This window comes from Equus quagga, chromosome 19 (genome assembly GCF_021613505.1).
Source record: "Equus quagga isolate Etosha38 chromosome 19, UCLA_HA_Equagga_1.0, whole genome shotgun sequence".
NCBI classification, from domain to species: domain Eukaryota; kingdom Metazoa; phylum Chordata; class Mammalia; order Perissodactyla; family Equidae; genus Equus; species Equus quagga.
The window spans coordinates 37,386,392-37,405,739 of record NC_060285.1 but is presented as its reverse complement, the minus strand read 5'-3'; the positions used below and the strand labels follow the sequence as shown (position 1 = coordinate 37,405,739).

Genomic DNA, 19,348 nt, shown 5'->3' with positions numbered 1-19,348 from the left:
GTTCCAGCTATTCACCTTGGAGCAAGCAAGATACATTAAATCTCTTCCCCCAAGGAAGGAAAAGCTCTCTTTTCTTACAGTAATAAACGCTTTTTCTTGATAGGGATTTGCCTTCTCTAATGGCTGTGCTTTTACCAGCAACACTATCTTACTACATTTTTGCTTATGGTTATGTTATCATATACAACATTACTTCTGAACAAAAAACTCATTTTACAGTGAAAGGAGTAATGCAATTGACTGATGTTCCAAGCCCTGGTTTTACCATGCTATCAAATCACTCAGAAGCAGCTGATCCTATGGAATGGCTGAATGACCCAAGGAAGAGTCTATTTTAACTTATGCTAGGAGATAACACACTGCTAGGTTGGGGTGCTATCATACAGAATTAGTATACACTCAGAATTTATGATGGAAATAAGATACAGCTTCTCTCTTAGAACACATAAGGGTCCATATGCATAGGTCCAGGAAATAAGGTTTAGAATTGGAGTTTATCCTTGCCAGCTAGGACCCTGTGACCAGTTGGAGAAAAGAGGGCTTTTCTTTTTTGTCGTATCATATACATAAGGTATGTAAAATTATTTTCTCTTTTTTGTTGTCATATTTTTAACTATTACTCTATTTTATATTGGGTATGTTGATTCTGATCAACATTTTAAGTCAACCATTGGTTACAGAATATTAAGACAGGATTGAGATTTATTGAGAGCAAGAATGAATGTACATCCTGAAGAACCGTAGACATGTAGCTAGATGCCGTAACTAGCGATGATGGACCGTATTTTTTGAAAAAAGGTGATTTTGTTTTTGTCTAATAGGTACCTGCATTGTTGGGTAAATACATGTCAGTGTTGCTGTTGTGTAGAATTTCAATATGGAAAAGGGTATAATAAAAGTTGGATTGTAGTGGAGACTTACCATTTGTGGTTGCCCAAAGTCTTTTGAACATAACCTCTTATTTAATATTTCCCTACATTCTGAATCCCACCCTCCCAATATAGGATCCAAGAAACATTTCTCAGGCATGTTTACCACTAGGCGGCAGCTAGGTGACTCAAGAGTCAGCCAACAAGAACCACTGGCACAGGACAGATCCTGAGGGAAGCCAAATGAGGAAACGTGCTAGGGTGGGGGGGTCCCTTTTACTGGCATAGGTAGTGGCAGAGGCTTCATGTTTCCGGGACTGGGGGTAAAAGAAAAACTTACAAGGCTAAAAAACACAGTCCTAGAAATTGTGCCTGGAAGCTGAGTTTAGAGATTTCTTACATGCCTTAATTAACATCTTCTTGATTAAAACAGCTAAGCTGTACTGTTTTGTGCAATTATGAACTCTCATCTGCTTAATAATAAAATCTAATGTGTTTTTATTAATATAAAACAGATTCCTCAAGGGTTTAACAATTTAACATATCCTGAATACTCCTCAATATCTAGTAAAACATTCTATATAATATATACTTAATGCTTCCTCAGTGAATTAATGATACATGTAAATTATCTAGCCTGGAGAACATGGCCAACAATGTTCTACTTTAGCATGCATCTATGGCTTTTAAGCTTACAAATAAAAATAAATTAAAACATAAAGAGGAACTTATCTAAGGTACCACTAATAATCTACCAATTGTACCTCTTTGCTGGGAGCCACACTTTAGTCTAATATTTAATAAATCTTGCAGAAGGCACTCTCTTTGGTACCCTCAAAGATTGCAGGGACTATATGAATGGTCATTAATGCTATGGTGGAATTCACCCTAAATCACCACAGCCTATATATGTATATGTAAAAACATATCATATCATATATGCATACATACATACTGCATTAATGGGAATTTTTGGACTAAATTTCTAAAACTGCAAATCTTACTGTTAGATCTGAATTCAACATAACCTCCTGTACAATTATGTTCGATCACAAATGGCATTCAAGTAGAAATGCACTGTGCCCTGTAGACTAATTCAGCTGCTGTACTATGGCCACATAACGCTAACATCTGAGAATGAAAACCTTCAAACTGGTTTCTTTCATGTTCCGTCCACTCAACATCTTTTCCTCTCAAATATTGTCTAGAATCCCCTATATTTCTTAGGTACATGTTTGAGTCCCACATTGAAATAGCTGTTGGGAGGGCATATGTTCTATCTTATCCAGTCTTGTATTTGTCAGAGCCTACGGCAACTCTTTCATAAAGATGTATACATGCACCCATGCACGGGCACCCATGTGTCTTCACTGCTTTCAACTGCTAGAGTCTTCTTCTTCTGAATTGGACCGTATTTTCTACTCACTGAGGAAATATGTTTGGAGGGATTTCATTAACTTTTGTAGATCGAAGTTTGTCAAGAATGGGTAGCTTTACTTTAGTAATGGCAGGTGTCTGACTGTATTTGAACATTTATATTATCCCTTTAAGTCAAAACAAAAGTAAGGGCATGGAAAGTAGCATTTCAAATTGTCTTTAATTTGAATAAAAAACAATTAAGTTTTTTAGTTTATGACCTGTGTGATGCAATTACAGCTTTATTATTTATAGGTGACATTAAGACTGGCTCTCAAAACCATAACTTGTTTTTTGAGGTCATACAATGATTACATTCTAAAATATTGTCAATAACATAGATCTTCAGCCAAAAAAACAGTTGGAACAGTTACAAAACAACAATAAAAATTCTCCACTCTGATATTAAGAGATAGTAATGATATTAACAATTTCTGGTCTTCCTTTACCTTTAAATTAGTTCAGATAATTCTACCGAAACATCGTAAGTTCTAGTAGTCAATTTGAGTATGTTGAAATAATAGCAAGAATAAGTTATTTCCTATAAATATAACTTGCCTAAGTATGATCAGAAAAGTTTTAGGAATAAGAAATTTTGTTTGATCACTTTTCCTTCATTTTAATGAGTGTGGAAATATTAAACAATAAAACTTATTTGAATGTTTCTGTAAATACTCACTACAATTTTTGAAATTTCTATTTTTGTACAATCATGAATAACATTAGAATGATATTATTTGGATTTCCTCAATTTAATTCTCGAGGCTGCTGGGTTTAAGTGCAACTCTAGTGATTACTTTGATTTCTTTCATTCATTCATACTTTGGGGCTAAGGACCAGATGTTTCTGTTGTAATGAGTGATAAACAGCCACAACTCTCAGCTCTGACATCACAATAAATACCTAGTACATTACTTTCCACACAATTTATGAAAAATAAATTACTGAACAGATAGGACTGACCTTCAAAACATTGAACAAACACAATCTTCCCTAAGCACAATCCCTTGTATCACATATGATTTGTGAGTTACGTAGGAATATGATTTCCTATATACATAGTCTGTGGTGAAGCCAGGAGTGGAAACCCTGAGTGTGTCACTTATAAACTATGTGGCCTGGGGCAGGATATTTATAATGTTCATTTTCCCATCAATTAAATGGAGATAATGGGATTGCTGTAAGGATAAAGTGAGTTAAACATGTAAAACATCCAGAAAAACATTTCACCCTTTAATTAATTTTAGCTATTATATTATTACTTGATAGATAAACCTCATTCAGTCAACTCCCTCTGAAACTTCTATTTTCTATTTGGGAGAAGGTATGATTCATTTAAATATCATACAGGAGGGCCCTTTCTGATCTATTATTTTTGATGATACTCAAAATCATGAGTTCTCCTAGTGGGCTGTTTTTTTTTGTGTTATTTATCTCAGTTCATGAGCATATGTTAACTACTCAGTGTCGAAAGAGAGAATCACAAGTTGATCAGATCCCTGCAAATTGGCACACAATTCTACTTTAAACTTTTCACAATCTTAGGTGTGAGAAGGAAATACTAGCTCATTGCTTTTTCTCCATGACCCATAAGTAGGTGTTTATAACAAGAAGAAAAACATAACATGTAGAAGGAGAAGCTATTATATAAATCTATAAAAACTTCTATGTTTAGCAACATTTAATAGGGCACTATGGGGGAAGAGAGAAGATATGTCTGATTTTCCGCACTGCATATTTTTTTGGGTGGTGGGGGAGGGTGAGAGGTGGTTATGTACCTTAGGAGTTGTTATATAATCAATACTATGCACAAGGAAGTTTTCATAAATCGATTCTCCTTGACATAATCAACAACAAAAATCCTCCACTGCTTTAAGAAAGGTACAAAAATGTTTTCGAGCTTCATTCATGTTTTCAAAGTATTATTCTGTTTGAAATCAATGGCTTCAATTTCTGTTTTCCTAATGGAACTTAACGTTTGTATTTTTCTCCTTTGATTCCTGAACAGGTATTTCAAGTATAGCTTGCCCTGCTTCCTTGATTGCCCAAGGCTCCCTTGCAGATGCAATAGCCACAGGTACTTCCAGGCCTCAGGGATATAAGAGGATGAAAATTGTGTGGATGCTGTGCCAAATCTCCGAGTTCTCAGAAATTAGTCACAATCAAGAAGAAATGACACACTCCATGCTGTAGCCGTCTACTCTTAGGCAATGAGCACAGGCTTTGAGTTAGACTGCCTTAGCTTTCAAATCCCTTCTCTGGTTTTTACCAGCTCTGTGACTTTTGGCAAGTTAACTGTGTGACTCTGGCAAGCCCTTTTCTGAGCTCGGTTCCCTCATCTATCAAATGGGGTTAACTACCACGTCTCCCTTATAGAGCTAAAGAAAGGAGTATAGTGCTGGAGAAAGAAAGTCTGTGTAAAGGAGCAATAGATACACAGCTAACGAAAGAGCTTCTGGTGCATTTAAATATGGGGATTAGTTGGAAGTCGACGGAGAAGTTTGCGTTTTCCTCCATTTTCAACTCCCTGCCTTTACTCCTACATTTCGCTGTGCTGTGCTACCTCAGGGAATGCAGCCTTAGGCATTAAAATAGGAAATAGTGAAATAGGGCAGGACAAATCTCACAGCAGAAATAACTGTAAATTTGCATGGAAAAACAGCGTAAGTTAAAAATCAAGGGTGGGGAAAAAATACAGAGTGGGAGAAAGAAACAGAAAAAATTCATCTGACACCTGATAGTATAATCTAAGCTGCCTTTGTTATGTCCCATTTGAGGCAGTCCATGTGACTGGCTCATCATCATCTCAAGGAAAACTCATTCTTTGTGTGTATACTGTGTGAGTTTTCTTTACCATAAAATAAGACCACGATTAATAAGGAAACAAATTGAGTTTGATCATTTAACCAGCATGCACGGAATGGTATGTCTCATTAGAGGTACAACGTCATTGTTGTGGAGCTGTCATTTTTATATTACTCTCTATGACCAAGCATAAAATGAATACACTATTAACTATAGCTTATTTTTCAGCATTAATCTGCTAGAGCTCTAACTTTAAAATATTTTTCACCTATTTTATTTTGAATTGAACTACATCCATACAAAAGTGTTTTTTCTCTACATTCTTTTTTTTTTTTTAGATTGGCACCTGTGCTAACATTTGTTGCCAATCTTTTTTTTTTTTTTATTCTCCCCAAAGTGCCCCAGTACATAGTTGTATATTCTAGTTGTGAGTGTCTCTGGCTGTACCATGTGGGACATCATCTCAACATGGCCTGATGAGCTGTGCCATGTCTGCACCCAGGATCTGAACCGGCGAAACCCTGGCTCGCCGAAGCCGAGCGCACGAACTTAACCACTCGGCCATGGGGCTGGCCCCTCTACATTCTTTTAGTAGAGAAATTGCTCTCTTTATGAGCAGTATGCTGATTTACATGTTTATGAAATTTAGTGACTCTCTCTTCCAAATTAGAAAATATATCATCTTTGATCAAATTCTGAACTTTAACATCACGTGGCATGAGACTGAAAGAACCCATGGTTTCCAAGAGCAGAATACAGTAAAATCCATCAGTTTCGTGAGATCAGAATATCAGAACTGGAAGTCTCCTCAACAATCTTCTAAAATAGAAAAGGTATACTTCTTTTAATTGTGAGAGTTCTCTTACAATGGTTTTACATTTTAACACCTTTTTTTAAATAAATACTTTGCTGGGGTGAAGTGAGAACCAATGTCAAGCCACTCCTTCCTAGTGCCCCATAATCAAAGCTCATCCTCCCTCAAAGCTCTCCTCGTGCCGTCTCCAGCCTCTGCAGTATTGCCCTCCTGCCCCAATACAACAGTTTGAGGTTTGAAACTCACTGCTGAAACCCAGGCCTTCTCTTTAAAGTCAAAAAAAAAAAAAAAATGGCAAGAGGGAATAAGATCATTTTCTAAGGCAACATAGTGATTTAGTGGTGGACACTATAATTTAGGTTCCCTGTCTTCCTGTTTTGAATTTTGTAGTATATTCTCCTTGACTTTAAGTAACAGACTATGAATTGGTATCTGCTTAAAGTCTTCCTCAAATTTTTAAATGCTTACGTTTTTATGAGTATACTGGAGATGAGACACCGAACTATGCAATAATTACAAGCAGAAGCAGCTTTATACTTACTCTTGTGTTGTTTCTTTCAGCTTTAAGTTCAGAAATTTCTTCTTCCTTTTCTAGAAGTTGTTCCCTGCAGGCATTTAATTCTTTTGTCAGTGCAGCAAATTCCTGAAAGGGGAATAAAAATGTTTGAAGACACATTCCAGATATAAAAAGTGTATTCCAGCAGGAATAGAAATAATTCAAAATACAAACTTTTGAATGTAAAGAATGGAAAAAATACCTAATCAAGTGATCAATATGCATATACATTGCTATTATTAAATTATCCCGATTACAAAGTTCAGGAAATGCTAAGCCATGATATTTAAAGTACATGTTTTATTAGAATATGCTGCTTATATGACTGCATATAACATATTTCAAAATGTATCAGATATATTATACTGAACTTAACATTAGTATGAAAACATATTGATAACATAGGATGATTAAAATTTGGCTAATTTTGTGAACTCCAAAAATATTACACTTTCATTCCTATACAGCAATGTTCAGAGTGAATATACTACATTGTCACCAAAAAAATAAACAGGAGCCAGCCCTGTGGCATAGTGGTTGAGTTCAGCGCACTCCGCTTCGGTGGCCCAGGATTGTGGGTTCGGATCCTGGGCATGGACCTATCCCACTCATCAGTCATGCTGTAGTGGCGACCCACATATAAAGTAGAGGAAGGTTGGCACAGATGTTAGCTCAGAGCTAATCTTCATCAAGCAAAAAAAGAGGAAGATTGGCAACAGATGTCAGCTCAGGGCAAATCTTCCTCAGAAAAACAAACAAACAAAAAACACCACCAGCACCACCAACAACCACCAAAAACAACCCTGCTAAATATGATATTAGCGATTGAGAAGTTTATTTATTTGTTAACAAGATGAAGAAAGAGACTGTACTTGTCTCTTACAAAATAATGTGTATCTAAGACTTGATAACATCATCCAAGATTCTCTTATTAATTTATGCATCACACACTCTTTCCCTCTGAAATGTAAGCTCCACGTGAACTGGGACTTCATCTGACTTCACTGCTATACTCCCAGTGTCTAAGATATAGTGGATGCTCAATTAGCACTTCTTTTCGTTAAATGAAAATGGGAAATGTGGTTAAAAAATAACTGGGGGTTCTGGAGTAATCCTCTGTTCATGTGACAAATGACATTTTGGAGGAATCTTGAATGGCTTCTTTCCCCAAAATGGGATCAGAGATTATATGATATGTGAATTTTTACCACTAGACAGAGAGTTTAGACACAATAAAAATTACTTAAAAGGAAGATCAGGAAACCTAATTCAACTATTCTGCTACTCCAACCTATGAACAAATGTTATTTTAGAATAATTTTGGAAAACAGTAAACATCCATTTTATTATTAAATCATTTAGAGTGATTCTCGGTAATAAAATTGGTACTTAAATATTTAAGTATTTGGAAAAACTTAGCTCCAAGCTGAGAAGGCACTGCCAGAAGGTTAAAAAGAAAAACAAAAATCAACCAGACAGGTTTGGTTAACCTAACATCCACAAAGGCAAATGTAGTAAAAAGTAAATGAAGATGATGATTATGCAAAGCTGGGAAAGGTTGAGGGTTTATATTTTTGTTTGCTTCAAACCAGTTATTTTGCTGAGTTTCTGTGCATGGCTTCAGCCCAAGTGGGCACTTCAAAGACCTCAGAAAAGACTTAGAGCTTTGAATCAAGATGAAAGAGTTCATTGTTACATTTTGGCCTGCATTACAGATAAATGTTTCCTCCCCTGATTGCTGCCTGCTTAAATGTTGTTGATACCCTTTGAGTATATTATCTAAATAGAGAATGGAAATAAGAAACAATGTGAAAATAATAAACACTGCCATAAAAAATGAAACTTTCTTCATATAACCTGCATAGTTTTGATGGAGAAAAGAAGAAAGTGACAAAGATTCTGCACCGTGTATTAACATATAGGCATTTAAAAGTAATCCTACATTCATGAATACTATAAGACAAAAAATAAATCAAATCTTTGCATTCAACATCATACCAATTAAAAAATATATATATATCTGGTCTATCTTTCTAGAGATTTAGCCTGCTATCTACAGAAAGAAAAAAGATCAGAGGGAAATATTTCAGAATTTTAACATTAGATATCTCCAAGTGGTGAAATTATGACTGAATTTTGTTTTTTGGCTTCCTCCTACCTATTTCTATCATCATAACTCTCTACAATGGAGAGATATCCTTTTATGCTTAGAGAATAAGAGAAACTATAAATGTATAAGTGCACTGAAATAATCAGGTATTCAAAACTGAGGACAGAAATTAGTCAAGATGTTATTGGCGACAGATGACTTTGCATTTTTTATTTATTATCATTGAACTGATTCTGAGAAAGCTATTTAGTGACTCCATATATTAAGATTAGACTTACATTTATTAACTTCTTAACAAATTTCAGGCACTACTTTTACATTCATTATCTCATCTTACTCTCTAAATAACCAGCAGAGGAGTCTCAGTCCCGTTTTATGGCTGAGGAAACTGAATTACTAAGACATAAGCACAAATGCACCGAGCTCACAGCCCGTGGAGAATGAGTGGGGCTGGAAGGTAGCTCTCCAGACAGCTTGTCTAGTGCTTTTCCACTATACCATCCTGACTCTAGCTGTTCATCAGGTTGATATGATTCAGATTTGGAGTGTATTTAACAGTCTTCTTTTTCCTGATCTGAAGAATTAGATAACCATTACTTACAATTTCTTTGCATGATCCTTCTTGATTAGTCCAAAGGGAGTGTGAGGAACTGGGAGGCTCACGGCAGAGTATTCCTTGCGTGTGGAGCAACAAGGCCTAGCCAAGCACGTCCCACATACCTGGGAGTGCAGTAGATGAGGATGCCTCATATCCAGTGAATCGTCAATGTTTTCACACTTCCCTCTGACAGTTCTCTCTTCTGCGCCTACTTCTCCGCCCCTACTATCAACGTGAACTGAGTCTTATGTCACCTTTTCTAAGTTAATAACAGCAAATATAATTAACATTGCTTGAGCCCTTACAATATGCCAGACACTTGCCAAACAATTTATATTGATTATCTCAGGAAACCTAATAAAACCCTGCAACGAGATACTAAAATCTCACTAAACAAAATGAAACACTGTTACCGTACAATTCAGGAATTTCATTCCTTGATATTTACCGAAAGTAGCTGAAAACTATGTCATCATAAAAACCTGCACATAAATGTTCATTGCGGCTTTATTCATAATTGCCAAAACGTGGAAGCAACCAAGATGCCCTTCAGTAGGTAAATGGGTAAACAAACTGTGGTACATCCAGACAACGGAATATTATTCAGTGCTAAAAAGAAATGAGCTACCCAGTCAGGAAAATACACAGAGGAACCTGAAATGCATGTTACTAAGTGAAATAAGCCAATAGGAAAAGGCTACATATTGTATGATTTCAATTATATGACATTCTAGAGAAGCCAAAACTATGGAAACAGTAAAAAGATCAACGGTTGCCAGGAGTGTTGGAAGAGGGAGGGAATGAATGGGCTGAGCAGAGGATTTTTAGGGCAGTAAGGAGTAATGTTGAATACATGTCGTTATACATTTGTCCAAACCCATAGAACATACAACACCAAGAGTGAACTGTAAGAGAAACTATGGCTTTGGGTGATAATGATGTATCAATGTAGGCTCATCAGTTGTAATAGTTGTACACTCCAGCAGGAGATGTTGATAATAGTGGAGGCTGTGCATGCGTGGGGGCAGGGGGTATATAGGAAATCATTGTACCTCCCTCTCAACTTTGCCGTGAACCTAAAACTGTTCTAAGTATATAAAATCTTAAAAGAAAATCTCACTGAGGCCTAGAGAAATGAAGAAATTCACCTAAAATTAGACACTCTGTCAATGGTATAGTTGGGCTTTGAACCCAGACAATCTATTTCATACCGGATGATGACAATAGGTTGATTTTTCGCTCCTGACCACAGGCTTTCCCCTTTTAATTTGTCCTTCTTTCAGTCTTTGTAAAATTTATATCTTTCCCAAGCTCACAAAAATTTTCAGAGCTCCCCATTTTCAAACACGTCAAATTTAAACATACTTTAACTCTTAAAATTCAAACCATACAAAATGTGGCCTTCCATAATTAATTAGCTTTATTTCTCATTGAACAGTAGTAACTACCCTTTTGAGCAGGAGCTGCTTCTCTCTGCCATGAGCTGAGCATTTTACACAAATTACTTCATCTCTTCCTTATTTTTCAGATGAGGATACTGAAGCGTAGTGTGAATGAATAACTTTCTCAAGGTCACATAGCTAAAAATAATCTACCCTGATTCCAACTCTTTAATTTCTGCCACACTGCCTCCTTCTGGATGAAAATGGAAAATCATAACATTTCTTGACAGTACCAATTGATAAAAATTTGTCATCCCTCTCACTATCCATCCATCCATCCAATATTTATTGAGAACCTGCTATATGTCAGAGCCTATGCTAGGTGCTGAAGATATAGAGATAACTTAGACATAGTTGTTGCACTTGACCACATAGATCTTTCAAATTTCATATCTGAGACACGTCAAGGATTTCCATCACTAACAAGCACTCAAAACATATCAGAGCGCCACACACACAGAGTAACATTAGTTTACACACTTAGAGACATTGTAGGTTTACAGGTGACTCTGACTCTCTAAGGCTTTCTTCTTAGAAGGTCTGTCTTCTGCATCTGCCACAGGTTTCTCCTTCCTGTTTCTATTTCCATCTTTTCATATCCTCATCTCTCTTCCTTTCTATTTCCTTCACATACTATCTGCTATTTGGAATATCCTCCCCATCATCTCTGCCTAAACTAATTTATTTTTAAAGCACCAGCTTGCCTGGTTAATGCTCTGTAGTACCTTATTCAAAATCTATCAATGCATTTACTGTAATTTTTTATAATTAATTGAATTATGTGTTTGTCTCCCCCAAGTAAACAGTATGATCCTTTAATGCAAAGTTGTTATCATGTTTATTTTTATATCCTCAGGATTTAGCATAGTTCCTGACAAATTGTAGACACTCATTAAATCCTTGTCACAATAAATGAATGTTTCACTTTCCTTAAACTTTTTGACTTTAAAACAATTTTTGAAAGGTATAATTAATCAGAGTTATTTCTTTTACTGGGTGAGACCATTAGAATTTGCTCAATATATTTGTTGTTGTCAGTGCCCTGGAGTGGATTCTGACTCCTAGGCAACCTGTGTACCGCAGAGTGGGACCCTGCCTGGTCTTTTTGCGCCATCCTCTTACCTTCTGACACTATATAAAACTATGCTCCGCTGTTATTTATAGGGTTTTCATGGCCAAAGTTTTTGGAAGTGACTGGCCAGGTCCTTCTTCCTAGTCTGTCTTAGACTGGAAGCTCCCCTGAAACCTGTCCACCATAGATGACCCTGTTGGGGGTATTTCAAATACCAGTGACATAGCTTTCATCATCACAGCAACATGCAGCCACCGCAGTATGCAAACTGACAGACAGTTGGTGTGGTTACCCGACTAGGAAACACACCCGGGCTGAAGCAGTGAGAGCGCCACTAGACCACCAGGGCTGGCGCATCTGTAACGTGTCTGATACCCTTTTGACTTTGTAGCAGTTTTTTTTGTCTATATCTAAAATATTATAGTGAACTATATTCTACACAGCAATGGCCTTATTGCCTGCTATGTCTTATTGCATGTATATAAAGTGATACTATTGTTCCCCAAAATTTATGCATCAGATTTATCATTTGTTCATTGGATATACTATATTGGTCTTATTCATTCTCAAAGTGAAAATATATATTTAACCCATATGTTATTTTTCTGGTCTAGCATTTCTGAAACTATATTCTATAGAACAGTATTCCCACAAGATTCCCCCCCCCCCCGAAAAAAAATCCATAGACGAATGGATTTGGGATGCGATGTATGCTATATATTTTCCTCTTGGAAATATACTGTAGGCATCAGAATATAAGAGATTCTTTATGGCCAAGAATTGTGAACAACCTGAATTTTCATCTATAGGAAAATGGATGAATTAAATATGGTAAAGGCACATGATGGAATATTGTGCAAAGGGCAGAGGAAGTAGGCTAGATCTTTGTATAGCAACATGGAAAAATTGCAAAAATATAATTTTGAGTGAAAAAGGTAAGAAACAGAACACACGTTTAACACAGAGTTTTGCAGAAGCTGAAGGCAGTGAAGGATAAATGTTAGAAGAAAACTTCATTCATGCTTCACCATGTCTGAATTGAAAGGAGTCTACAGGAAGAGCTGAGTTTGCTCTGAATCACTGACAGGTGTAGCAGATCAGTTACAAACCACAAGCCACATTCAACAACTTTTCAGACTAATCATATTGTTCCCCAACCGTAGTCTGCCAAAATCCTTACTTTTCCCAAGGACAAAAATGACTTTCCCTACTCTGTATTTTTTTCTTGGAATTTTAAAGTACATAGATGTCAGGACTCACAGTCCCATGTAAGTACCCTCGTACTGAAGGGAACACCCTGTTCTTTCCTGGCATGTACTCATTCACATCACACATACACACATTCATGTGAGTACTCCCTATGTATTGGGCACTGCTGTAAGTGCTAGGCTGATGACAGTGAAAGAAGCCAGTTAAACTTCTTGCTCTCAATATGTTCAGGCACATTCAGGCATTTACCGCTAAACTGCTTTTACTCAGGAGGGAATCACTTCTAGCTGTATCAATCCTTCTCAATACTAATTCAACCCTCATGTAGAGCATTAGTTTTTTAAAAATATAGAGCAAAATAAAATAACGTTTTTGTTGTTAATATCTTAAAAAATTCGAAGGTATAATTTCTTGCATACCAATACAAGTTGTCTACTTTCTGTGCACTCCTAATTCTAAGTTACAAGTCCTATAAATTGCATAAAATCTAAAGTTCCTCTATTTCAGCTAAATTCCAAGTGTTACGTCTTTTCTCCCCTGCCCACCGCATCCTCTTGTGAGCTGCCATTTCTTGATCACTTACTATAGGCTAGGAATGTTGTTACAAACTTTACATCTGTTATATCATTTATTCATCATGGCAGCCTTATTATTCCCAGAACAGAGATGAGAAAACTTGAGTGAAAGAGATTAACTAAGTCTAGCAAGGTCCATGCTAGTATACAGCAATGCCGGGGCTGGTGTCAATATCCCCCAGGCTGGTCAGATCCCAGGACAGAGGTGACCTGCCTTTGTATCTTAACAGGGTGGTATGCTGGCCTCTGAGCTAAGGGTGAACTTGAGTAATTCAGGTGAATGAGCTGCCAATATTTTGGATAATAGCCTTTAGGTCAGTGGGTTGTTCTCAATCAGTTTCATGCAAAGAAGGTTCTCTTGTTTTGGTCCCTGCATGTGTTATTCTCAAAGTGAAAAATACAAGAGCAAAGGCCAGAGGCCCTCAGTTCCTGTGCCTACTTACATCCTGTAGGTGTAACCTGGTCGGAAGAGTAGATAGACCCAGAGCTTCCTCTGGCCCTCCTTCCTCTGCTCTTCTCCTCATGCCTCTTTCCATCCAGTAAATCATCACAGCCCATCAGGCTGCCCAGCCTCAGACTGATGCAGAACATTCTATCTCTATACATGTGCATCCTCAAATTCATTTTCTGATATTTAGTATTAAACATAGAAGGACTGAATGAAATTGCTAACTCCCCTGACTCATTTCAGGATGGTGTGCTCACTCAAGGAGGTTTATTTGGGAAAAGAAAAGGCATATTTTCTCGTTAACTAAATGTTTGAAAGGTCTTGATTTAATAATAGGTGAGTCCTCACCTCAGAAGAGCAGGTCAGGAGAAGCTGCATGACAAGAGGAGAAATCAGCCTTTTAATTTCAAGTCATTTACATGAGGAAGCCACCTCCAGAGTATCTATGACAATCCATTCATCATAATTACAATTTTAACACTCCCTGCCTTTCAATTACACCTCTATTCTCTAATCTCATGGACTACTTAGTTAACGAACTGATGATGGTCTTACTTCTGCAGCCACATATCTAAGTACTGGTTACTTACTTCTGAATCATGAGTGCAAACCAGTCTGAGAGAGAAGAGGAAAAATAAAGCGTGAGTTGGAATTCAGCTTCACCAACACCCTCACAAACCACAGAAAAGCATCTTTTAAGTTTATTCTCTAACCATCTAACATTTGTGCAAATCAAAAATAGCTCTGAGGAAAGCATATGGCATGGAAGCATGCTGACTTGACCATCTAGCATTTAAAGAGACAAGATTAACTACTTCAAAATGTTTTTATAATGACTTCCTTAGGCTGTGTCCCAAATTTACTATATTTTGGTGTCTCCTCTTTTGAGAATTAAACATTCTTCTAGCAATGCTATTTGTAATACTTGGTGGAAAGCTTTGGATTTTAAATCTGTATTTCTTTGGATGTAACTGCACATAAATTTACATGTATCAAAGACATATCTGCTTCCCTATACCATAGGATAGATTTTCTAGAACATATTAATAACAGAGTATTACACTGGAGGGATGAAAGCAAAGCAACAAAAAGAGTTAATATATTACTTAAATTTTATATCTGTATATATCTCAGAATATCAGTTGTTATAACTTCACAAGAGTCTTTATAAATTTAGTTTGGAAACAAAAAAGCATTTATTTCATAGAAATCAGTACCCCATAACTCACTCTCTCTCTCTCTCTCTATATATTTTTTTCTGTATTATGTTATGTAATCAAATGCAGTGTTAATGACCTCTGGTCTTATAACTGCCTCCTATGAGCTCAGGGAAAGCTGTCATCTGAAATTACTGTGTGAAACAGCCATGTCTCGTGGTCAGCCCTGGGCTAGACAGCTCGAAGGTAGAATCACCTGCATTACTAATACAATTTGACAGGCACAACTGGACTCTTAGAGTTCTCACAGAATTGTTGAGTAAGGCTGCCCAATTTAAAAGGAAAATGAGAGTTAAACTCCCTGCAAATAACATTTTATGCCTCCTTGGTTTTTTATGTATCCATGTTCCAAGAAGAAAATCATTTTGTCTTTTCTTTAAAACTGCATAATAGAAGATTATTTTAATACATTACAGTGACTTGAGAGATTAAAATCTGTTTAAAATCAAACATGCTATAAGAGCCATTCTGTGGTGGATGTGGACACAGGTACTGGGTAACTTTTGTTTTCAGAAATCTCCCAATGAAGGTAACTGGCATCATCCAAAAAGTGGGTGTTGGAATCAAACACAGGTGCTGTCAGGCAGCCTCAGGCGGTCTGACCATCCCGTCATGCTCCTACCAGGCCTCACCGATGACACTCTCACAGAAATGTGCACATCTTATATCTTATCCCCACTCTGCTTTCCCAACATTAATTTGTCAGTATGAGTATAGAGCTGCCCCAGGTATCACGTGCCCTTTAACAGCAGCTGTTAGTGGTATTTGGCTTTGTTGTTGAATCCTGGAGGGCAGGTCATGTTACCATAGATTGGTTGGGAACTTATTTTGCAGCAAGTTAGGCTTTCAGTATCCCAAAATCGACTAGTCTACCAGCACCGCATCATGATTTCTGTGGCCCTACATACTTTTGCCTTTGTGCGCACTTTCATTCATAAAAAATAGTAAAATCTATATTTCATGACTCTGCTGATATAAAGATTAAGAAAACCCAGATTGGATTATATTCATTTTCTCTTTTAATTTTAAAAGTAATTGAAACATTTTCATGGGCCCCTAAAAGTATTGTGAGCTCTAAGCAGTGCTTCCACTGTGCCTAATGGCCTTATACTCCGCTCACTCATGGAAGTCATGTGTGGCTTGGTCCAAACAGTACTGATTTCAGAGAGGAACAGAGCCAGGTTCATATCCGGGCCATTGGCAGTGAGCTTTTTAAGCCTCATTTGTCAATCTGGAAAATGTAGGTAGCAATACCTTCTTATTAGATTGGTGTGGGTAAAAATGAGATCATTTGTTCATATGATCCAGCAACAACGCTCCCTTAAATTTACCCAAAGGAACTTAAAACGTATATCCATGATAAAACCTGCACATGGATGTTTATAGTAGCTTCATTCATAATTGCCAAACCTTGGAAGCAACCAGGATATCCTTTGGTAGGTGAACAGATAAACTGTAGTACATCCAGACAATGGAATATTATTCAGTGCTAAAAAGAAATGAGCCATCAAGCCATGAAAAGATATGGAAGAACCTGAAATGCATATTGCTAAGTGAACGAAGCCAATCTGAAAAGGCTACATACTGTATGATTCCAACCATATGACACCGTGAAAAAGTTAAAATTATGGAGACAGTAAAACGATCAGTAGTTGGCAGAGGTTGAAGCTGGAGGGGTTGGGATGAATAGACGGAGTATCAAAGATCCTTAGTGCAGTGAAAATGCTCTCTCTGTATAATGACATGTCATTACATATTTTTCCAGACTCTTAGAACATAGAATACCAAAAGTGAACCGCAATATAAACTATGGACTTTGGGTGTTAATGATGTGCCAATGTAGGTTTATCAACTGTAGGACAGATACATCTGATGGGGAATGTTGATAAAGGGGGAGGCTATGCATGTGTAGGGGCAGGGGATATATGACAAATCTATGTAGTATGTATCTCCCTCTTAATTTTTCTGTGAATCTAAAACTACTCTAAAAAATAAAGTCTTAAAGTAAAAAAAAAGAGATTATTGGTATAACTACGACTAGCATAGGTCCTGGTTACAGTAGATGTCCAATAAATGATATATACTCAGCAATTTTTGAGTTACATGTAGTTATCCACATATAACTTTGTTTTCTTCCAAGCCTCAATTTTCCAAATCAGGACAGTATATTTCATTAGATACTTCAGGAAATACAAAAATCATGCAGTTTTTTAAAGTTAGTGTTAATTGAAATGTAACTTGAGAATTGTCTAACTGTCTTAAATAAATCACTTACATAAATCTCATTGCTAATTATTGCCCCATTTTGGGGGAAGATCCTAATATTGCTCCTAATAATGAATAAGGGACAGCAGGATTTCTTTCAAGAGTAACAATAAAGAAGAGAGGGTCCCACTGTATCATTAGTGGACCAGCATGGTAAAAATGGTTGACATTAATGTGATAGAGTAAAAATACTCAGCACATTTTTATAAGATAAAATGGCTTTTATAGCTCTTTGTTCCTTTGCACTTCCTAAATTCTTGCTTATCAATTAATTGGGTTATTAATACCTAAAACACATCAAATATTACTCTGTTCACTTATAAAAATAAGGCATAATATTAAAGTCTACAAAGATAGAAACTATGAAGAAATTCTCTGACATCATAAAACTGTTCTTAAAAGTCCCCTAGAACACACAGTTCTGACCTTTCTGCTCTTATTCCCTCCACACCTCTCTGCATCTATTCCTACTACCCTGGGGATCCCAAAACTCTCAAGATGTTGTCTGTAGTCTGAAACGAAATAACAGGATAAAACATAATTAAGGAGTTTCCCATGAACCCTTGTGTTGGTTGCTGTGAGATGTTATTTGAGAGAAGTCCATCTGCCTACAAGAAGTCTGACCAGAATCCAGGGTTATAGCCTAAAGCCTTTTATAGATTTCCTGACCCAGGTGAGTAGGGTGGACCATGTTGAATGAAGACCCCACCCCCTTGGGCTCTGGCTCTAAGTATCTTCTCAAATCCTAAATTTGAGTAGCTTCTCTAACTCCCAAATCCTGCCCCTCTGCATATTATCACTGGAATGAGAAAGACAGACAAATTCAATGGCCTAGAATCAAGACAGAAATATACACTCCAAGTATCCCTTCCCTTTAATCTGCTCCAGCTCCCTCTGTACTTTTCCCTAAATAGAAAAAGCCCTTAGGTCTGATCTTATGGTATCAGATATATGAGAAAAGAGAGGGGAACATCATCAGAGAGAAATCCCAACGAAGGAACCAAGCCTTTTAGTTCTTTAATCCAACAATGATCTTGTTCTTGATCTTGACTCATCTTTATGGAAAGAGAAGAAAAGAATCTCTTGTCTCTACTGTTGTCCAAAAGATATCTTTGCTTATTTGATGCTTGAAGCATTTGGAAATTTATTAAAACTCAACATTCTAAATACAAGGGTAAAATTACCTGGCCCAGGCAGCATTGTAGCTAAAGCATGTCAGGGCTGAGCCATTGCCAACTGAAAACTCTGTTGGCAGGAAAAGCCAATTTTCAACAGCTCTGACAGTGTAAAGCAGGAGGCATGTTTGACAAGATGCTGCATATTAATTTAAAAGGCTTTAGCAACTGGTTAGGTAACACCTGCTGTGGTGAACACTCCAGGCACACAAAATAGCATTCAAGCTGAATATTTAAATCTCCTAACATAGCCCAACAAAGCTCTAACTCTAAACAAATCAAAACTAAATCATGTCTCTGTAGCAATCAACAGAGTTATATAACCGAAAATATTTGGGCTATGACATTGTTTGCCACTCACTGTTAGAATGCTCTAGGGGTACTATAGAAGTTATAAAGTATATTAAAACATATTGTCCTGCCTTGGAGAATTTTAGTATGTGCAGCATTTAGAAGAGGAACGCAGCTCAGAGAATAACTTTGTGTCCTATTACATTGTATTAGTATATAACTAAAGCAGAATTTGTCATTGAGAAGCGGGAGGGTATGGCACCAAAAAAGCAAGCCTTAGACAAGGAAGAGTGGGCAAGGCTCTCTAAGTACTCTCTCTGGAAGAGAGTTACAGCTCAAGGATTATCGTCATCTAGGAATAGGGGTAGAAACAAGTATATCTGCGGTCTGGAATTGTCAGGACAAACTAATATGACATAGTGCCACTGAATGTTCAAATAATGTAACATGTTCTGAGTCCATGGATACTAAGAAATATTCTTAGAA

The 19,348-nt window shown here is 36.9% G+C and overlaps 1 protein-coding gene across 1 annotated transcript in view; it reads right to left on the bottom strand.

Moving 5' to 3' along the window:
• Window positions 1-19,348, bottom strand: part of PPFIA2 (PTPRF interacting protein alpha 2) — a 444,237-nt gene that overhangs the window by 178,797 nt on the left and 246,092 nt on the right. Inside the window, exon 3 of the mRNA XM_046646383.1 lies at window positions 6,446-6,547. Coding sequence (XP_046502339.1) covers window positions 6,446-6,547 — 102 coding nt within the window. The remainder of the gene's footprint in view (window positions 1-6,445; window positions 6,548-19,348) is intronic.